The 23612-nt window shown below is 31.3% G+C and overlaps 1 protein-coding gene across 4 annotated transcripts in view; it reads right to left on the bottom strand.

The window, feature by feature from the left end:
• LOC126740391 (uncharacterized) overlaps positions 1-23612 on the bottom strand; it is a 35982-nt gene that overhangs the window by 4705 nt on the left and 7665 nt on the right. For 2 of the 4 annotated variants that reach the window (XM_050446381.1, XM_050446383.1), the window contains 3 exons: positions 12893-13060; positions 8795-9068; positions 2592-2891 (listed from right to left, as the gene is read on the bottom strand). In XM_050446381.1, the coding sequence (XP_050302338.1) occupies positions 2592-2891; positions 8795-9068; positions 12893-13060 (742 nt within the window). The remainder of the gene's footprint in view (positions 1-2591; positions 2892-8794; positions 9069-12892; positions 13061-23612) is intronic. The other 2 variants (XM_050446382.1, XM_050446384.1) reach the window with 1 other exon arrangement.

Raw genomic sequence — 23612 nt, 5'->3', positions numbered from 1 at the left:
TTATTTACCAGTCTGAGTATCTATGTATAAAAAATATGCTAAGTATAACAAATGTGTCATTAAAGAACAACAAAAAAATGAAACAAAAAAGTATTGAAATATTTTCATAAATTAAATTGAAATTAATTTAACCTATTTTGTAACTAAAAATATTAAATTGACACTTGAAGTGATGCGACAGATATATTATTATTGAAGTAAATCTAAAAAGTCTTCTTTAAATATACAGGGTGTCATAACAAAAACGCAACGTCGGCTTTTTGGAACCCTTTTTTTAAAATAAGTGCTCGGAGAAGTTGTTTTTTTTTTATCTGCGGAAAAACATTCTTTTTCAGTTCCACCCAGTGTTCCAGAAGACCAAGGTTTCGTTTTGTTTGTAGTACTCTGTACAAATTTAAATTTACGCATACTCAAATAGCGAAGAGTAAATAACCCTATTCGAAAAGAAATCTAAATCTAACGTGGCGTTTTAATTAATGTCTTTTAATAAAAAAATATTTATCACAATTACATTATTTTACCTGAGGGATGTTTTAACCCTGTAGATAGTCCTTTGAGAACTGCTTGACGCGAGGAAGTAATGGATTTATCCATCCAAACTTTCTTTCTTTCTTGCCGGAATGTTTTAATTTTAGTTAAGTATTCCCTACTCCAACACTTCAATATTTTTATTTTTATTTTTACTTTCAATATTTTGTAAAAAAGTATTTTTTTTACACACTTTTCCTATTGTTGGAAGTTCATTCATGAAAAAAAAACTCAAGAACTTTTCTACGAATAATGTTCTTTTCGATATATCGAGCAACATATCAAACGTGGTCGTTCGGTTTGCGAACACCACCAGTTTTCTTATATTCGGCCACTATCCGCCGAACACTTCTACTTCCAACTCCTGTCCGACTTGCGACATTATTGGCAATATCACCTAAAGCCATTGTAGGATGTTCCAATATTTCCATTTTGTATGTGTTCAAAATTAATTCTTTTATTGCTTTATCAAAATGTCCTTTTTTCACTCTTCAACAACCAACGACATCAAACATAATAAAACAACAACGATCACAAAATAACAAATTAACTAAAAACGCCTTCAATAACAATCAATAAACACCCGTTGCTATATCAAAATAAACTGGGAAATGCAACCCGACTCTGTAAAAAAGCGACATCAAAAGGCCCGGATGTCACATGGGCCATCTGACCAATAGCAAGTGGAGCACGTATTTTGACGACGCTGATCACGCGAACGGGCTTGTTTGGGTGCTTGGCCGCTGCTCGATGAATGTAGTATAGTAACAATTTTTTTAAAAAATATCTATCTATCTACAGAAATATTAATATTATCGAAGAAAACTTTTTTTTAGTCATTTAGGACTTATTTAAAAGGAGACATGCTGACAGTAATGACAGCATAAGTGTCAAATGCTCTCATTTAAAGGACAGGGCGTTAATGCCTGCCGAATGTCGATGAGTCGACACTTTTTTGATAAAACTTTCAAGAAAAATCATTTATTTTTATTATCAATAACGGGAATTCACGTTAATGGCATTAAATGTGCATCTTGTATCAGCATTTCGAAAGAAAATTAATACAAAATTCATAGAAATACAAAGTTGGCACGGTTACGGACATGGCACTTTCACCAAAGTGTCAAGAAAAATAGGAAGCTTTGTTTATTACTCGGGCTTCTAATTTAATAGTGCTGAAGTATTTAGGTTTATTCTCACTGAAAATCTTAACATCCTTAAAACTGTTTACAAACTTGTTAAGATTTTCTTGTTCTGATCAATTTGAAACTGTCTGTGCGAACATCAAAATAATACGGGTTGAGTAGAGTCCAACTTAAAAGAAGAAGAATAACCTCACTTTTATATGCCAGTGGGAAATGGGAAAATAAATAACATAAACAAATTTACAATACAACCTTAAAACAGGTGTAATTATTAACAGACTTTAAAATTCTGTAATTGTTTGCCACTTTAGGGCTTACTCTAAAATGGTCGAGAAATCCTATTCTATTAAATTGGGCCACAGTTTCATCTAAATAGTTTTCATTTTTGGGCCTTATTCTAAGCCTGAAGCAAGAGAGCCTAAGACACTCATTGACTTAATGTGTATTTTTAGACTATTCCAACGATTTAAATTAAAATTTCAAAACGTATATCAGGAATTATACAAAATGACAAAACACAAACAATAATTTAGAGGTTATAATCATATTCAGAAGATCTGTGTTAATTGCTTGGGTATACCAATTTTCTGACACTTTTCTTAAAGTAAATCGAAAAACAAGTCTGATTATCAGATGACGATTAGAAATTTGTGCAAGAACATTAAACTTTTGATTTGAAACCGATCAAAGGTTTCTGTCTAAATCCATTTTACTCTATTGAGTTCGAACTGATATACAACATTATCCGATAATAAGAAGAAAACATTTGAAAAAGTGAGACGTGTTTATGAAAAAAGTTATTATCAGGTTTAGGGCTAAGGACCGACAGAATCATAGAGATATTAGAAGAAATTATCGTAATATCCGAATGATGAGCCTCTTGAGGGCTCCAATAAAATAAATAAAAAATTTCCGTACCTATCAGGATGGTCGAGCCAATCGGCCGCGCTCAACTTCAAAGTTCTCTGCTTCTCCGCCTCCTTCACCTCCCACTTTTTCACCTCCAACTGTCTCTCGCGTTGCACCTGATCCCCGCAGCCCCACACCTCGATCGTCTCGATGTAATACGGAATTTTCTTCCATTCCATTTTCTCGAAACCGCCGTCGACGGTGATAATGGGATCCCTGGGATCCGAACCCGCCCTAAGTCCTTGCGGATAACCCCTGATCATCGTGTTTAAGTAGAGCAGTTTCGAGCCTTTTTCTAACAGTTGGAATCTGTATATGAACTTTTTTGTATTAAATCGTTTAAAATTGACGTAATAGATAAACATTATGCTAGATTACAATAAGTTTTTATATTATTCTCATATATATTTTTTAGAGACATAATGTAGCGGGGTTCGTTACGCACTTAACGTAAGTCCACCTTCTAACTTTTGACGTCGCAGGGTCGCTATTTCTTGGTACAGTTATAGGAGAAAAGTTGACAAAAATGCCTCGGGCGCCACTCTAAGTAATTAAAGGAAGAGTCCCCTCTAGCCTCTCTCTCCTACCTGCCTAACTGTCTACTTTTTATGAAATCTTATTGCTATTAATCTTTATTAATAAAAATGCAATAACAGATTTGATTGCTTAAAATAAACGAATAAATGTTTCTTTAAAATCTAACATTCTATGATTTAGCACAGGCAGTTATTTGGAAAAATGTATCTGGGAAAACTTAATAGAAATAGAGTTTTCCGTCATGAAAACGGTACGGATTTATAGGCTATGATCTTATATGGTAAACAAATTTAGTTTCAGCTTTCAAACCAGGTATTTCTAGGTGAAAACGGGGGGACAAATCTAGGTCACATGAATACAGGAAAACCAAACCATGATTTATATTATATATTGCAAAACAAGGCATGTCCCTTCATTTAACAGGGCTTTGCAAGGTAGGTAAACCTTAAACCTTGCATAAAAGGATATGTAAATATTGCAACAGCATAAATGGGAAATTCATGAAAATAACTGGAAAACCTGAAGCATAGTGATGAGAAACCTCTGAGTTTTAGGCCTTTGTAGTTCTTTACTGTTCTAAGAACGACCAGAGCTAAAAACAATAAAGGTCAGGGACTACAACATAGTCAATGGAGAACTAGGTATAACCTTAGAACATTGAATGCCTAGAATAAGCATAGCTGCAAACCATAAGCGAGGTTGTTTGAGTTCACCATCTCTCAGACAATGATGTCAAATCGACTTTCCAATTTTTCATACAATATATATTTTTCTTAATACACTGAATATTTTTTTAATGTGTTGTATTTTGTAACAAGTTAAAAATAAACTCTTTAAAAGTTTCCTACAAACAACCTACTTATAGTCCGGGCCGCGAATTTACAATTCCTTTACCATTACAGTCACGAAGGTGACTGAATTCGAGTAGTTTTTGTTTGCAGAATATTAGTTACATTTTCTAATCTATTACGGTGCAGAAGTTGACCATACTAGAATAGAATTTGTAAGTTTATTTTGTGCGCCATTGTCTTTACAAAGTCTAACCCGTCTAAATTAAAAAAAAAAATCTGCTGTTAAACGGTTTATATCAGTCAGTCAGTTAGTCACTCCGTTGGTTGTATTCGTTGTCATGCCACGTCGGCGTCGTGTCGTTAAGTTAGGTTATGACAGTGTAGTTACCTTAATGTAACATATTTGTAGTGCTTCAAAATGATTAAAACAATATTGAGTGGTATTGTGGATAGTGAAATTCACTATCTTGAATTAGAAGAGAAAAATCAAGATCAATTTTTGACTAAATTCCAGCGCAGGTTAACAAAAGGGACAAATTATCAGGAAAAATGTGATAACTTCATTAAAGACTTTTCTCGTAACACAAACACTAATTGGATAGTAAGCAAAGTGTTTAATAACTGTGTTCGTTATGAATTTTGCAAACTATATGAGTGCCATCTAGCCAAAAAGAATAAACGTGTAATTAAGGAAAAAGGAAGTACAAGAAATTATGGGTGCTCGGCAAGAATAAATATGTAATTTCTAAAAACGACCGAAGTTATTTTAAGAAGATCTACATTCTACATCTACAACATTCTCATCGAATTCAGGGTGCTCAAGCATTTAGTTTATTGCGATGTGATGAAGATACAAAAGCAACTTTTCGTGCTTATTTTGAGTCTGGACTGACAGCTTCTGCAGCTAAAACTTATCATGAATTATCTTTATCTGAAAATTGTGATGGTGATATTCATGTGCTTCTAGCGAATGCACAAGTTAACCCAACTGACAAACAAGCAACCTACTTTAATCAACAATAGAGGTCTGAAAAATTCGGAGGAAGGGGTGATGAAAGTGTTACTGAAAGAATTAAGAATAAAGTTGAAGAGTTACAAAAACAGGATATCCAGTTATGTGTTAACGAGAATCCATTTCTTGTTGTTCTGATAATGCCAGTTATGAAAAGAGCTTTTAAAGCGGGCCATGCAGATGAGATGGTCTTCATTGACACACATGGTTCTTGCGATCAAAGTAGCACCTCTGTAACTTTTATTTTTGCAGCAACAAAAATAGGAGCATTGCCAATATTATAGCTGTTATTCTTCATAAAAATAAATTAGAAAATGATTATTTACATGGTCTAAAAATTGCAAAGCAATACTTAGAAGCCACATGTGATAAACTATTTGAGCCACAAATTATTATGACCGACGATGACTCCGCAGAACGAAATGCATTGAAAATAATATTTCCAAAGGCTCGTTTCAGTTATTAAATAACCAAACTCTAAACAAGTACAATAATGCCAAAGCTCATTTAGAACTCATTTGGGGCCGTCGAGAAGAATGGTGTTTACCGTTTCGTAGTGACGTTTCGCATAGGGGCAATAATACAAATAATTATTGTGAAGCTTCCATCAGCATTTTCAAGGACATTATATTGCAAAGATTTAAAGTATTTAACATGTGTGCACTTATTGATTTTATCACAGGAATTTTTGAGAACTATCACAAAAATAGACTTCTAAAATTTGAGGACGACATTTAACTCTAGCTTATAATAAGTTTTTTCGACGCTTAAAAGATATCGAAGAAGTAACACAGAGCAATAATTTAACTTACCGTGTTACATCGAAAAGTAACTCTTACGAAGTGAATATTGAAACTGAGTGTTGTGATTGTTATTTTGGCCAAGGAGGACAATATTGCAAGCATTTATGTGCGATAGAAGAAAAATATGGACTTTCTTTAAAAAAATCGTTGTTGTTGACTAAAATTGTTCGGCAAGATTTTGCTAAAATTGCCTTAGGAGTATTCATTCAATTTTTACGATGATATTGATGATGTAAACTATGATAACTGCCATCCCGAAGAAAGTAATGAAACGTGTTACCCAGAAACGTGTTACATCATTCTGAAACTAACATTTCGTTTGATTTGCCAATTACCGAAACACTCAATCAAGAATGCAACGAAACTATTGATAGAATGCAAGCCGAATTTATAAGACTTTCGGATATATTAAAAAAAGATCAATGTCCTTCGAATATCACAGTGCTAAAAAAATTTGTGACAATATTGGAGAAAATGCAGACTTCGTCACAAATAGTATCTATGTTTTCTCACACAACTTGATTTTCCAGGAACCGAAAAATTCGAGTACAACCTACAGCTATAGCTCGAAGAAAGGAAAGGGGACTAAAAGGTCAGAATCGCATACAGTCTGGAAGACCAGGCACTCTGGAAAAAAAGAAGAAGAAGAAGAAACCTCACAACATTAGTCTAAGCATAGAAAAGAACGAGTCTAGTGCAAAAAACACTAACTTAACTCTATTCAATAATTTAGTAAGTAATATTAGTAAATACTCATGTTACAGAAATTTTTTAGTTCTTAGGTTCTTAATAACATTAGTTCTTATGTCTTTAAGTGTGAGACAATTTTCTTGAATTACCCCATTTGATAAGCATTTCTATAATGATTTGAAATATAAATATTATACTTTAATCAAAAGTTTTTTTAACTGTACATTATTATAAGTTATGTATTTGCCTAAATGTTGAAAATTTTAAGGAGAATCCAAAAATCAAATAAAATTTAAATTTCTATTTACCGAAAACGTCAAACAAAAAAGTTAAACGGGGGGGTACATTTATAACCGGACGCAAACATTGTGTACATAAAAGTCCAATAAATTAATTTATGTGCGTACTTGATTAGTTTTACATACATGACTGAAACAGTGTAGACATTTACTCAATATGTAATCAAAAATTTCGCTTACAAATCATACACCAATACAATTAATTTCTGTACCCGTAGTGGAATAGAATATGTAACTAATATTCTGCAAACAAAAACTACCCGAATTCAGTCACCCTGGTGACTAATGGTAAAGGAATTGTAAATTCGCGTCCGGGCCCGCTGTTATTTAATCGATATAATGCCCGTATCTCCTGAAATTCCCAAGGAATTTTAATAATTTTGTGTCCAGATATTAATAATTAATAAGTAAAAAATATTGAATTGTTAGATGCTAACAAATAGAAAAGGCTATAAGGAAAAGTTTAATAAATATCCTTTAGCAGTTTTAGCCGTTTATAACATCTCAAAACTCAAGAATTTTTAATAAAAGATCTTTCGTTTGTAAAGGTTTGCAACCATCTCAAATCTGTTGACTACTAACGTTTAAAATATGATTTAAAAGTATTTATAGTCTGTATATATTACCTGACCCCATTTTTGCATGTTACAAAGCGTTAAAAGATAGGTACCTATACAAAAGGATTAAAAGTATTTATTTAGTATTTAATCTCTTTCAAAATAAAGGCATTTAATCCGTGAAAATTAAATTCATAAATATTATAAGTACCTGCGCCTATGAACTACCACGAAATGTAGCCAAACAGAACGGAATTCCCCAGTTTATTGCTCTATACACTTCTGAAATAGAGTATAGATATTTATCATATATTATAGAAAAAAATTTATTCAAATCCGTTGGAAGTTAACTTTTTAATTAATTTTCACATAAAAACCTTAGTTTGTCGAGGTTTATAACCACTATAAACCGATTTCGTTATCCATTGTTAATAATTAGATAAGAGAAAAATTATACTAGATAAATAATTACTAAAACTCTAAATAAATACTAAATAACGGTGGGCGCGGACTATAAACATGTTGCTGGATATTGACCGGACACTACCTTCGTTTTTGCACACATTATTTTTGCGGCATTTTAGGTTCGTATAAGCAAAAAAATTGATAGGTTATAGTGATATACTTAATTACATATTTGCATTAATATTTTTCTAAAAGAAGTGAAGCGAAAAACCCTAATTTTGGTATCGAATACTCAATAGATACTTCACAAATAGACACGGTGGTCTTTTGAAATATTATAACCTAGAAGGATCACACCATTGACATCTAATTCGCCTGTGAAAGAAAAGGTTTGAATTTTTTTTTTCCCCAATATGTGACCCACTTCGGTATTATTTTTCAGCAAAAAAGGAGTTTTTAGTTTTAATAGTAATTAAATATAAATAATAATAATTTTAATACTAGTACTGTACGAATGGCGCACCGCAAAAGAAAACAACGAGCGCAGTTGCCAAATTCCTTTATCGCGAGAATATTTCTGGGCGAAATTTACAGCGTTGCCTTTCTGTGTGGAAATTTAGCGATTTAAAGAATCCAAATTTAAAATATTAATTATGATTAGTCATAAGTGCAAATAATATTGGTTATTAAACGAATTTCACTCGTTCTTTGGCTTTATAATAAAGAATGTAATTCAGTTTCTGCTAATTATTATATCACTTTATTCTTTTTTGTTAAAATTGACTAAGCACTGGCAACATGGAATACTAAGCATGTTTATCAACAAAATATCCCCTATCTAGTGTATTAAATGTTCGAAGGGTATAACCTATAAGAAATCGAACTTTGCTCTTTATGTATGTCTGCCATTACCCTCATGACTCACTCAGGTAAAGCTTAAAACGCACCTTTTTATTATGAAAATTGTAAATTTAAGAGGTTGAAAGTCAACCGAGCAAAACTATCTATAAGTTTTCCTATAAACTACTGCCTGGGCTAACCCTTATATTACTATAAAATAAAGAGAAAAATCTTCCAACTGTACAATAATTCCTTACTGCCTTTCTACTGAGACTTACTTGGGTAGTAACTGAAAAACGGCCGCCCCCTCGCCGCCCCAATAATGATGCGACTCCTTCCACTCGCAGGGCGAACACACGCAAAACTTCTGGTTGTTTTCCACGCGGAATATCACGATGGTCGGTCCTTTGTAGCCGAGGACGTGGTGCAAAAACCGGTTGGCACCGAGCCCCTGCTCGTCCGAATCGTACAACAGGGTCCAGTGGGACGGGATCGAACACGCGATTTTCGATAGGAACGTCATGCTCGCCAGTCCTATAGAAAACTTTCTATCTGCATTTTGAGAAAATTTGATCAGATAAGCAAAAGCCGACGTAAAGAACAACATTGTGCACACACACATGCATTTGATTGAATGGCGATTATCACAGCCTTCTTAACTTTACAAGCCATGAAGTAAGAAATAATTGCAACGTCGCGTATGGTGCTTTTCTTTTTGAGGTTATGTTAGATGTTGTTTAGTTTCCAAATAAAAATAAAGCTGATGCTTCATAATTATTTATAAAGGTTTAAAATTGTTACTTTTAATTAAAATATCAATCAAGGTAAGTGGTCGGGCTAGTAATTGTCAAATGTTTGTATAAGTACATAATTATTGTTTATTGTTCGATAAAATAATGTCCAAATTTTGTTTTAGATGCCTAGAACTTGCTGCATCTCCCGATGTAAATCTAAATATAGAAGCACACTAAAAAACGAAAAAGTAGCAACGACATTCTCATTTCCCAAAGATAGGGCTATCCGAAAATTATGGATACAAGCAATACATAGGGAAAACTTTATATTAACCAAAAACACAGTAGTCTGTGAAAAGCATTTTGACCAAAATGAAATTCAGAGGTTTGAAAGCTATAAAGATAAAGAGGGCATAGTTCAAGAATTTAAGTTAAAAAGACCAAGATTAAAGGAGAATGCTGTTCCACATTTATTTAAGACGCTGCCTAAATACTTCAGTAAGCTTGCTGCCATCCCACGAAAAAATCCTGATGAAAGAAGAGCCAATTTAATTAATAATCAAAACATGGAAGTGGAAGAGTTCCTGCAGAGTGATCTTATTTTAAATTTTGATGATTTTGTAAGATGTATTGACTCAAAACTTGTGCTTAAAAGTGGAGCCTTAAGATATTGCCAAATAAGGTTTATTTCTATTTATTAAACATTGACACTCAGTGCTATATTCCTGAAGAAAATATTCAAATTACCTGTAGTATAAGTATTGATCAAGGTTTAGTGGTAAGTGTTTTTGTTAAAAACTCTGAAATATCCTATCACGATTTAAATTGGATTTTACCAGGAAGTGGTAAACTGTCTAGGTGGTCTCAAATTGAAAATTTGTTAGCTCGTTACGGTTATACCTTGAACATGTTAACAAACAATAAGTATTTTATAGAAAAGGCTCACAAAAATATCCAGTGTCTATTAAAACAACTGGATGAAAATTGTATTTATAAAACTACATTAGAATTAATTTCAAACCAGCTTTTATTGATTGATACCAAAAGAAAAAGATATAATATGTCTACTATGCTGTTTTCTCTTCTAGTTTTTTGTCAGTCTTCCTCGACATATGAAAAACTTCATGAATTTCTCATTTTGCCTTCAGCACGACATCTTCAGCAAGTAACAGCCGATCTAAATGTAACTCCAGAAAATGACATTAAAAAAAACCTTTATCTTACACATATTTTTTCCAATCTAAATGAACGAGAAAAAATTGTTTGCATTCTTATTGATGAAATATATCTCAAAAGTGGTTTCACATACAAATCAAAGAGAATAATTGGTTATGCTGAAAATAATGCTAGTCAGGTTGCTAAAACAATTCAGACATTTATGATTTCCTCTCCTTTTGCTAACATGAAAGAAGTTGTGCGATTAATTCCTGTGAGTAATATGACAGGTGAACAACTACTTGAAAGTACACTTGAAGTTGTTAGGCATGTCCAAAAAATGTTTTTTAAACAGTAAATCAAAAAATGTTTGAAAAAAATCTTTATTGACAACCCCCAAATTGAAAATGAAAAAATATTTTTTTCATATGATTTTGTTCATATTTTTAAGAACATTTATTATAATTGGTTGAATCAACATTTATCTATCCAGATTTTGAGAACCATGAAATAAAAAAAAATGCTTCCTTTCAGGAAATTAGAGTGTTTTATAATTCAGAGTTGAGCCAGGTAACTAAAAAAGCCTATCGGTTAAGTGACAAAACATTGTATCCAAATAACATAGAAAGGCAAAATGTTTTATTGGCAGAAAATATATTTCATGATTCTACCATTGCTGCCTTGAAAACAGATGTATCATGTATTGAGACTGCAGGTTTCCTTCAAATAATAAAAAATTGGTGGAACATTGTAAATGTAAAGAATAGCAATAAAGGGGTCATAAAACGAAATGATTTTTGCACTCCCATTTTTTCTCAAAATGATTTTAAAGTTATTTTTTTAGAAAAATTTATTCTTTGGCTTGAAGCATGGCATAATGATAAAAGTAACGTAAGTCTTACTAATGACACATATAATGCCCTAAAGCAAAGTACATAAAATCTTATTATGTTGTCAAATATTCTTTTAGTAAATTTGAATTAAAGTATATATTGCCTGGAAAATTTCAAACTGACAATCTGGAAAAAAGATTTGGTAGGTACTGAAATTTATCTGGTTGTAATTATAATGTATCCTATTGTCAAATTTTAGAATCAGAAAAGAAAGTAAGACTTCAAAATTTGTTTAAAACCTGCGATGAAAATAATTGTAATTTAAATAATCTAAAATGTGATCTAAAAGAAATGAGTGATGATGACAATAATTTTCAAATATTAGATGAAATTAATGACTTCATGTGGATTTTAAAAACCGATTACTTAAAAATGTATTCAACTTTTGATGATTCAGTGAGAGAATACATTTGTGGATATGTAGCCCGATCAGTGTTAAAAAATATCAAGTGTGTTGATTGTCAAAATTTGGTTGTATTAGAAATAGGTAAACAAACTGAAGACATTTATTTTACTTCTTTACAAAGAGGTGGTCTCTGTGTTGCGACTGACGAAACTAAATTTATTTACTTTCACATTTGTGCTTTGTTTGAATACATTAAGAATAACAGAAATCTAGAGGTTCAGTTTTTGAAAGCAAAAAACCATCAAAAAATACTATCAAACTTAGCTTTAGCCTCATTAGAATATGACAATTTTAAAGTAGACCTTATGCAAATATGTAAATGTGGGACAGCTAGTAGAAAGATATATCTATTTTCATCTTTAATAATCAGTAATATTTTGTTGAATAACTATACTAAGCTAAAAAATAATGAATGTCATAAAGCGAAATTTGATACAAGTAAAAAAAGAAAAATTACTACTTTACGTTAACAAAAGTAATTTTAGGAATACCTACCTATTAATATTGTATTTATATTGATTGGATAAGGGTAAATAAACCTTTTTTTATAAGTTTTTTCCTCTACAGACACCCATAGTTCTGACAAAATGAAAATTTATATAAATTTGTTAAAGTTTGTATGAGCTAATTTGTTATGTTTAATAAATCCTGGTTGTATGTTATCTCATTCTATAATACGGAAAATAAATAAAAAGTATTATTATTTATAATTTTTGGTTTATTTTAATCCTAAAAACATAAATATAACTATTATAATTATTAGAAGAAATTAAATTAGTCATCCACAGAATTAGCACCACTTAATTGACACATTACAGTGTTGCCTTTTTAACTTCACGGCTTGTAAAGTTAAGAAGGCTGTGCGATTATTGATCAGATTATATGGGAATCAATTTTATAGTTTTAACATTTTTCGGTTATCAGTTATAGAACTGTGAATAGAAATGATTTCAATTACACTTGGCGGCTTACATGGTGCGTTCATCAAAACATCAAGATCAAGGATTAAGTACTCTTGTGTAAATACAGGTCAATTTTTTCTGACTAAAAATAAGGATGTTGCTAATTATAAGAAATAGATGAAAAACGACCTTTAATCTACTAAATCTAATCAAATAATCGCCATCCTGTACATTAAAAAATAACCTGATAAGTGCATAAATATACAAGAGGAAAAAAACAGTTTACCTGTACCGCTACTGCTTGGAGAATTCGCTTTTTGGGGTCTAGAGTATAAAGCGGGTAAAGCTCCCGCTAGCAGCCACGACATGCTCATCGTCAACAAATGCGGATTGTGGTTCTTGGTTTGGCCAAACGGGCCTTGTTGCTCCAGTACTGGGGTGGTCAATTCCAAACCTAAATGTTAAGATTGTTTTCAAAAATAAATTATGTTAGTTTATGTGATTTGATCGTGTCAGTAATAGGATGGTTAGTTGTGTTTGATGACTTTGAGACATTTTTACAACATACAGGTTTCGAAACAAATTAGAAGAAAAATGTGATAGTTAGGAAATTATTCGATTATTGCACAGAAGATAGGATTTGCTTGTAAGGGTACTGTCAAAGTTTACAGAATAGAATACAAGTTGGGTCACTCCGGTCGGCCGTCAAAATCCACCCCGCAGTTCCCCGTTTGCCCGGTGCACCAGCTCTGGTGCACATTTATTTATCGATGTATACCGAGCGCGTCAAGCTCATTTCAGTTTTACTCACGTTTCGGTGTATAGGGTGGAGTTAAAAGAAATTGTTGTGGATTTTATTGATTGTGTGGAGAATAAAATGTCTAATCGAAATATTTGTTCATTGGTGGTTGTGAAAGTCGAATGATAGATCAGATATCGTTTTTTAGGTGCCCTAAAGATAAAGGAAGGTATGTACCAAATATAGATTCTATTAAATAAGTTTTAATTATCTTTATATTACTTTAACTCAACCTTCTATTTAATCCTTTACAAGGGATTAATATTAGTAAATGAATACTGTAAATATAATAATTATTTATTTAACCACCCAACTAACATTTAAAATAACTCGTATAAAAAAAATAATAAAAAATATAATATATTATGCAGTCTTTAAATGAAACAAAAATTGTAGGTGTCAAGCTTGGAAAAATGCCCTAGGATTTATAGGATCCCATAGATACGCGGATAATACTCCAACTCAATGTTATAACCGTATTAGAATTTGTATGTTTTTTTTTTATAAATTTAAACCTAATCAAATTATTTTTTATTAATTTTAAATTAAAATAATATAAGACATATTGTAGACGATGCACATTTTCCTAAAGCCAGTGTTGATGCCATTGTTCAGACAGAACCCTTCGAAGTAAATGAGCCAAAGCAGCCGTAACTAAAAGGTAAGATATTTATTTAAATCAAAATACCTATAATATACTAATAGGTATAAATAGTCATTATGTTTTTGTAACATACCAAAATAAAAATATTGCGCCTTAAAAATCCATCGTAGATTTGATTATAAACGGCATAAATTAGTTAAGTTTTTCATATAAATTGAATGCATAATATTGAATATATAATCTAAATTAGCAAAATTAGTTGCAGGAACCCAAACGCCAGTAAAACTTTTAGCAGATACGCCAAGAAATGTTTTACTTAAGGAGACAGTAAAAACACCAGAAAAAACTATTACTACCCACACTTGCAAAAGAAGCCTTTTAACAGAAATTACCATGGATGACGTTCTGAAATTTTTGGAATCAAATTTTTCTGAAGAACCATGCAATCTGTTAAAAACTCAAATATTATTGCTGAATAAGGACTCAAAAGGACGCAGGTATACCAACGAATTTAAACAGTTTGCTCTAAGTGTGTTTTTTCTGGGTCCGAAAGCCTACAAAAAAATTTCCACAGTTTATCCTCTCAAAATCTACATTAAACCGTTTTACGCAACAATGGGTAATTAATCCAGGTTTTAGCGAGTTTGTTTTTAAAGTATTTGAATGTAGAGTAAAATTGTTGCAGGATAAAGGAAGAGACTGTATTGTATGCATGGACGAAATATCTTTAAAATCTCACCCTTTTTATGATATTTCTAAAGACAAAATTGTAGGGTTTGGTTCAGGGTCATATAAAGTTGCAGGAAGTGCATTAACGATAATGGCAAAGGGAATCGCTAACAATTGGAAACAACCCATTGCCTATTTTTTTATAATACATCTGCACCTGTTAATCATTTAAAAGATATTTTATTTGAAACTGTCCGAAGGATACGCAAAACCGGTTTAAATATTTTTGGGGTTGTATCAGATCAGGGTACTAATTTTCAAAAATTAGCTAAAAATTCTTTAAAAGTGACAATAGATAATCCCACATTCTTTGTTGACGATGCAAATTTAAAACTAGTTTATTTCATGTTCCCCACTTACTCAAGTCCACAAGAAATAATTTTTTTCAACACATTCTTAGTTTAAATGAAGAAGAAACAAATAAAAAACATTTAGAAATGATGTATAATATCAAAGATAATACTACTACGGGAAAATAAACCATACAATGTTAAAATTTTGATACCCTCGATGGACTTTGGCTCCCGCGAGCCGATGTCCATCGAGAGAGCGTTAAACAGCGTTGCCGCGACACATGTTCGTCGAATGTAATTCTTGCCCGTGCGTCGCCGTCGCCCTATCATCGCATATCGGTGCCCTACTATGCGTGTACCATAACTACTTCGATGAATAGAATTTTATTGTTTTTCTTGCTTTGGTTTTATGGGGTTACTGCTTTTTGGGTTTATTTTTTAAAAATTGGTATTCCATAGTGTTTTAAAGTAAGCAAGTATACGATGTCAGGCAAGGTATGCCAATACTTTAATTGTAGAGCAAATAGGAGACGAGATAAAGTAAAGTTATTTACATTTCCCTATAAAAACTCTGAATTATGTGAACGTTGGATTATCAACTCTGGTAAGTAAAAAAAACAAACATTTTTACCACATAGGTAGATTTTAACTTTTTTTAAATTGATAAATATAAATACATATTTATAAGAGAAACAAAACCAGATTTATATACACATACCTATAATTTTTATCTAGAAAACCTAGGTACCTACAAAAATAAAATTATCTTTAAAAGTCAACGCTTTAAATGTAGGAATTAAGGCATCCTAGAATATGTATGTACATAAGTATACCGGGTGTCTTAGGAAAGTGGTTTACCCCTATAACTTTTTTAATTTTTAAGTAAAAAAATTAAATTTGATAAGTGGGAGTAGCGGCCAAATTGGGATTGGCTGAAGTATTCAGTTGTTTTCTGTCACTTCCGGTTTAACCGGAAATGGCCCTAACTTTATTATTTTAAATAGGACCCCCCCCCCCCCAATTTTTTTGACATATTTGAAGACGGTTATTTTATAATTTAGTATTCTATCAAGCATAAGCAATATTGTTTTATTCCTTAGGAAACTCCAAACTTTTGGGCTTAACTCCAGATGTCCTGAAGACAAAACTTTTATGTGAGAAACATTTTTCCGACGATGATTACAGAACTGAGAAAAAGCACTGTTTGAAATTGAACGCTGTTCCCAAAAAGTATTTTGACCAAAATGAAGATCAAAGCAATTTAAAGGTTCAAACTCCCTCCAAGACCTATTCTATGAAAAAGCGCACCATTCCTTTTGAAAGTCCGATAGCTTCGAAAAAGCGCGCCTTTAATGAGGAGCTGGAACATCAAAATTCACAATTACTCGAAGAAATCATGGACCTTCCATTTGGACAAATGACTCCACGAAAAGCTAAATTAAAAAAGCGTATTTGCATGCAAAATTCAAAGCTTGTTAGGTATAAAAAAAAATTATGAATTTAAAACAAAAAATTAAAAATAATAACAACGTAATGCTCCGAATAATGCCTTTATTGACGTTTTTGTCAAATTTTGCCAGAACATTTGTTCTAATGCAATTAAAAAGAGGACTTAAAAATACTTGGAACCTTAAAGAAAAGCAATTAGCTATATCCTTTTATTATAAATCTCCAACAGCCTATCTATTTTTACGCAAAAAAGGCGTTATATTGCCCTCGGTTGCCACCATTCGAAGATGGATAGGTAGAAATTTGTTTAAAACGGGTCTGGATGAAGGCATAAAAAACCATTTAAAAGTTAAATGTCAGACAATGACTGATAATGAAAAAAAAATGCATTTTGGCATTCGATGAAATAAGTATAAAAGAACTAGTGGAATATAATAAGAAACTGGATTTAATAGAAGGCTTTGTGGACTTGGGTCCTTTAGGCAGAACTGCAAGAACATCCACTCATGCAGTTGTTTTTTCTATCCGGGGTTTATTTAAAAACTGGAAGATTCCAGTTTCCTATTATTTTTCACATGGTTCTATTAGCCAGCAACAGCTTAAAAAACTTATTATCAGCAATTTGGAAAACTTAATTGATATTGGTTTTGTACCTAGGGCCTTAGTTTGTGACCAGGGAAGTAACAACCGTGGCGCATATAAACTTCTGGGAATCACAAATGAGATACTATATTTTAAACTTAACAATACCCAAATTTTTGGATTTTTCGACACTCCACATTTATTTAAAAGTATAAGAAATAATTTTTTGACAGGCGTATTTAAACAAGACGACAAAATAATTAACTTTGATGTTGTTAAAAGGACATTTGAAATCGATAAATCTTCAGGTTCTGCTAGGGCTCTTACAAAGATAACCGAAAAACACATTAATCCCAACTCTTTCGAAAAAATGTCATGCAAATTGGCACTCCAATTATTTTCTAAAACGATGGCAGCTGCTATTAAAACATGCGTTGAAAATAAACAAATTAATAATTGCAAAGAGGGATCCGACACTGCAGATTTTATTTTGACTTTAAATAATTTATTCGATGCATTAAACTCTAAAAGACTATATGACAAAAACCCTTTTAATTGTGGTCTTTGTAATAAAAATATTCATATAATCGAGATTCTGAATAAAGCAAAGGATATATTTACGGTACTAAAAAAATTAACAAAAAAATTCGATGTAAAAACACAAACTTTTAAATTTAAAGAATCTAGACCCCTCTGTTTCAATGGACTTATTCAAACCATAAATGGCATTTTAAACTTATTTGAAGAAGAAAAAAAACATAACAATACATTTATTTTAACAAACAGACTTAACCAAGATTTTCTAGAAAACTTTTTTTCGGTAGTCAGGCAGCGGGGGGGTTGGAATTCAAATCCATCTGCTAAATCTTTTAGGCTTTCATTTCGTATTCAAACCATTACCGATTTAATCAAACCGTCAGAGTCTTCAAATTGTGAAGAAGATTTAGACCAACAATTATTACTGTTGCCTTCATCTAATACGCAATGTGAAGATACTAACTTATCAGACTCAAATTTGGACCATTCAAATAGTATTAATACAGATCATAATAATTCTGACATTGCCGAATCCCCACTGCCTTCTTCAAGATCACAGAGTTTATTTAGCGATGAAGTTAATCCAATGGGTTCATTGGAAGAGTGTGCCATTACTTATTATGCCGGGTATCTTGTTAAGAGAGTTGGTGATAAGTTTAATTGTAAAAAGTGCTTGACAGCCTTTCAAAAGTCCACTGAGTTTGTTTCAGAATTGTCGGATTCCAGACAACTTTTTTTATTGAATAAAAATGTTGGCGGGAAAAATGCAATATCTTTGATAGTGCCCTCTGATGAAATTACTAAATTAGTTCAAAGCTCATTTTTAGCATTTAAGCAACATTTCGAAACTTTTAAATCCGCAGAATTCGTATGTCAAAAAATTAAAGAGAAACTACTGATTTTAAACAATAACTGGTTGGGCAATAAAGATGATCCATGTTATAAACACAAGACATTTCTAATTGAACATTTAGTTATCACAAACATTTTTAAATTTTGCAAGTGGTACAAATGTCCACAAAAAACACACACTCAAAAACTTAAAAACTTAGAGAATAAATAAGTATCATGTGACTAAAATCTTAGATATCAATACAGTTTTGCAAATAGTTTTTGTAATTTTTTTTTGTCGTTAAAAATTAATAACTTTAGAAGAGGTCCCGACGGCGACGTCCAGACACCTTTTGGGCTAGTAATTCGTATTTTCTTAGACTTTTTAGAAATGTCCACCGAGGCATCTAGTTTTGAGTATTTTCATAAAACCATTTAATATCTTTCTAAAAGCATAGAAACATAAAAACTCTAGAAACGTTTTATTAGCATTATTATTAGTTTTTAATTTTATTATTAAGTTAGTAATCTTTTTTTTTAATCATCTTTTTTTTTTTGTACAAATATTTACTTTTTTGTATTAACTTATAACTTGTATTAACTTGTAACATGTTTATTTTTTATGGTTAAACTAGTGTCCTATAAAAGTGCAGTTAAGTTGTTAAATAAAAATTCAAGTAGGTTTTGCACAGGAGTATTCATCATTAAAAGGGTATATATTACATTCGTATCAACAATATTTCATTTAATCAGATAAAATAACTTACCTGCCTATAAATTTAGCCGTTAGTTTTACTTAATAAAAATTATAAAATTCATACCTCCATTAGAAAATAATATATGACACTTTTTTTGTTAAATATTTATAGGTAACTACTAAGCCTATACATTTATATTAACATTTAACAACAATTTTTATATACAAAATATTAAAATTTATGTATGTTTATACTATTTTTTTTTTGTAAAATCTTTCTATCAATCCTACCTCATAAGTAAAAATCCGAGTGTTACTATTTTGTTTGATTACATTTTAAACCTAAAATTAATTATTTCGTAAGTTACCTATTTGTAAGTATTGGCAACGTTGCGCACAGCTAAGTGGCTCGTTTCGCTCTCGCGGCGGATTCTGCGAGGGTTACCGTCTTATTACATTCGCAGTTAAGCGAGCATTGATATCTGCGGACCGATTCACAATGCCTCATTTAAATGAACTATCTTTTCGTAGTAGTATTATCTTTGATAATATTGACAAAAAGAAGCAGTTCAAAATGGCCCATAAATTAACAAACGACCACATTTATCCTAATAAATTTCAAAAAATGAAAGTAAAGTTAGCTTCGTAAGTATTTAGCCGCTCTGTAGCGGTATCTATACATACTTATATTGAATTTAACGCCTTGCCAAAAGAAGCAACTATAACAGCCAATTTTATATTTAAAATGAATTATCTATTTGATTTATTAAACTCCAACAACTTACAAGATTTTCAAGCGTTCATGGGAACTGAAAAACAAAAAACGTTATTGCAAGATATGGAACTTTTTAAAAACTTAAAAGTAAGAGGTTTTGAATGAAAAAAAATATGACAAATTGGACAAAATTTATTTCTGGGTGGCGGCTTACAATAAGATCAATTTTAATTCTTTGGGAAATGTTACAAAAAAAAAGGTTATAGATATTTATTTACACGTAATCTCAATCAAGATTGCCTCGAGCACTTCTTTGGTGAAATTAGAAATTGTTGTGGAAATTCAAAGAATCCTACTCCTACTCAATTCTGTTGATTCTTTAAAAAGGTTTTTGCGTTAGGATATTTAGATAATGTCGAAACAGCTAATTGTATAATAGATGATGGCGCTAAAGCCCTATTAAATTTAAATCCTGATTTTATTAAGAGTTGCTATAATATATGCAATTATTCTCCCACTAAATATATTCCTCTTCGAGTTTTTACCAACGATTATGTAAATTTAAAAAGCGCAAAAGGAAATGCTTTAGTATATGTAGCTGGATATTTATTTAAAAAATATCTCTCACGTCACTCTTGTGATATATGCAATAATTTCAAAAATCGAGTCAAATGCCCTGTTTAATGAAGAGTTATTTTATTGTAAATTAAAAGCATATGAAAATAATACCTTATTTGGTAGTCCAACCATACCTCCAAAAGACATTGTTGAGTACATAATAAAATTATAAAGTATTTTTGTCGCTGAATTTAATAAATTATCAGCGCAAGAAGCAATTGGCTATAATCTTAAAAAACTATTTTCTAACATTACCTTTAAGCATCCCTGTAATGAATTTTCCATTGACTATTTTTTAAGTTTATACATAAGGATGCGTATTTATTATACATATCTATATCAATACTATATCAATAAAATGGTCAGCCTCTCCGTCCATTTATAATGTACCCACTTTTTTTTTTTAAACTTTAACCAGTCTTTGTAATTATTATCTTTGTTTCATTTACAATAATAACCTATATACCTAGTTTTATATCCTACAATCCCAAATATGTTCATGACCAAATAGGTACAAACAGGTAACAAATTGATGCAAATAGGTACTCGTGCATTGATATTAGTACTAATTTCAACGGATAAGTACATAAAGTAGCATCAAATTCATTAAATAATCAAGAACAAACCCTTTCTTGCAACATTCCATTTAACAACAATTTTTTTTTAACATTACTGACTCCAGTTGAAATTGAAAAATAAGAATAGTCCAGGTTGTGGTAACTACAGATAAGATTGTATACCGGATGGTGCGTCGCCGAGCGGAAAATAGGAAAACCCATGTAAATTTTAAAGGGGTCAATTATTGGCTTCCCTGTACAATTTATAGAAAAAATGTAAGATAACTTTTTGAAGAGACCAATCTGGCAAACCCTTGTGCAAAGTTTTAAAAAATTTTAATAAGCGAATCTGAATTATTCAATTAATTGTAATTGCAAAATTAGCAAATTTTCGGTTCAGGTAAAACCAAACGGGCACCAGTAAAATGAATATTGTCACTGACGTGAGGAAAAGTGTCAAAAAATCAGTGACAGTCGATATTTGAAAACAAGTATGAATTATTCAATCGACGAAAAAACAGCCATAATTAAGTAGCGTTATGCGGGAAACAGTTTTAGAGCAGTATCTGAAATGTTTTCAGTTTATTTCCCCACCAAGCCCATTCCATTCATTTCAACTATTAAACGTATTGTCAATAAGTTCGAGTCCAAAGGTACCGTAATAAATAATTGTAAATGTTCAACTCAGGATATCGAAAATAGAGCCGAAGAAAGAGAGAAGAGAGATCTTAATATTCTACTGAGTGTGTAGGAAAACAAGATGGTTAGTACGAGGGTTCTCGGGCAAGAGGTAAATAAACATCATACAACGGTATTGGACACTTTATAAAAAAACACAAATATTATTCATATAAATTCGAAAAACATCAAGAGCTGCAGGCAGGAGATGAAGAGCGAAGAATGGCATTTTGTTTTGAAATGCTGGAAAGAGCAAATAATGATAGGAATTTTTTAAGAAATATTTGTTTTACCGATGAATGTACATTTACCCTCAACAATGAAGCAAATGTTCAGAATTGCAGGTATTGGAGCCAAGAAAATGAACATCGCTTTGTTTATACTCAACATTACACAATATCCCCAAAAAACAAATGTATTCGTGGGAATTATCGGACACCATATCATTGGGCCCTTTTTTGTAACAGCTGAAACCTATTTAGTCTTATTTCAAAATCAAATTGGACCCGCCTTGGAAGAAGTTGTTCAGGAAGATCAAATGATCTGGTACCAAATGGATGGTTGCCCGGCCCATAATGCCCGTATGGTTAGAGCGGGTACAAAATAGGTTTCTAAAATATCTAGGATTTAAGACCAATATGCCAATATACAACCATAATTATACCATTATACGAGCCAAATTAAAATTTTTAACTCTTGAATACAGAAGAAATATCACAGATCTTTTTACGCTTTATAAAATAGTAAATTGTCACATCGATTTACATTATCTTCTATCTCACATTAATATACGGATACCAAGGCAAAATGCAAGAAACCGAGACTTGTTTGCAGCTGATTTTTATCGAAGCAACGTAGGACAGAACTCTCCACTTTCTAGAATTCAAAAAGTTTTTAATTTTTACAACAATTTTCTGAATTCGGATATTTTTGGAACGCCGATAGGATCCTACAAACGCCAATTAAAAACCTATTTTTTAAAAAGGATAGAATAATTTTATTTTTGTTTATTTAATTCAGAACTTGTAACAGTTTACGCTCTATTTAATCTCATTAGTGTATTCATCTAAATTTCCCTTTTCTTTTTGATTGTATCTACACACGTAACATGTAAATTTAAGACAATGTTTGGTAAACCTATCATAAGTTTGTTATATATACACAGTGGATGCTTTTTTGGTACTTGTGTACTGTTCGCAACCTGAACTTGTAATAAATAAATAAATAAATAAATAAATAAATAGAGAGTGCTTGGAAAATGCTTTTAACGGATACTTTGGCCAGCCAGGTCACCTGATCTTTCACCGAATAACTTCTTTTTTTAATGTCATTCATAAAAGTGTAAAATTTGAGAATCTAAACCAATTAAAAAAACGCTATTTCGTTGGAATGTAATTAAATTTCCCAATATCAACTTAGTAACGTTAGAAATGAATTTTATGATCGGTTAGGATATTGTTTAGCTGTTAATGGGGGGTTGTTTGAACATTTGATTAATTGATGTTTTTATGTATTCTCTATTATTTTTAAAAAAGTTATTGTATTTTATTTTATTTTTCTACACTTAGTAAAATATTAAGAGTTCTGTTCTCTCTTTTTTTGGTTCTATTTTCGATCTTCTGAGTTGAAAGAAACATTGACAATTATTTATTGCAATGTCTTTGGACTCGAATTTACTAACAATAGGTTTAATGGTTGAAATGGACCAGATAGGCTTGATGGGAAAATAAATTGAAAATATTTCAGATACTGCTATTGGTTTAATTAAATTCTAAGTATGATAAAATTGTTATTAGTTTAACTTCATCGTTATATTAAATAAAAATGTAGATAAAAAAGTGATGTTAACGTGTCTTACTTTGAATGTATGGTTGTGAGATTCATAAAACGAAAAAAAAAATTCTTGTACTCGGCTGT

The sequence above is a fragment of the Anthonomus grandis genome, chromosome 9 (assembly GCF_022605725.1).
Source record: "Anthonomus grandis grandis chromosome 9, icAntGran1.3, whole genome shotgun sequence".
Taxonomy (NCBI): Eukaryota; Metazoa; Arthropoda; class Insecta; order Coleoptera; family Curculionidae; genus Anthonomus; species Anthonomus grandis.
This window is presented reverse-complemented; position numbering and strand designations above follow the sequence as displayed.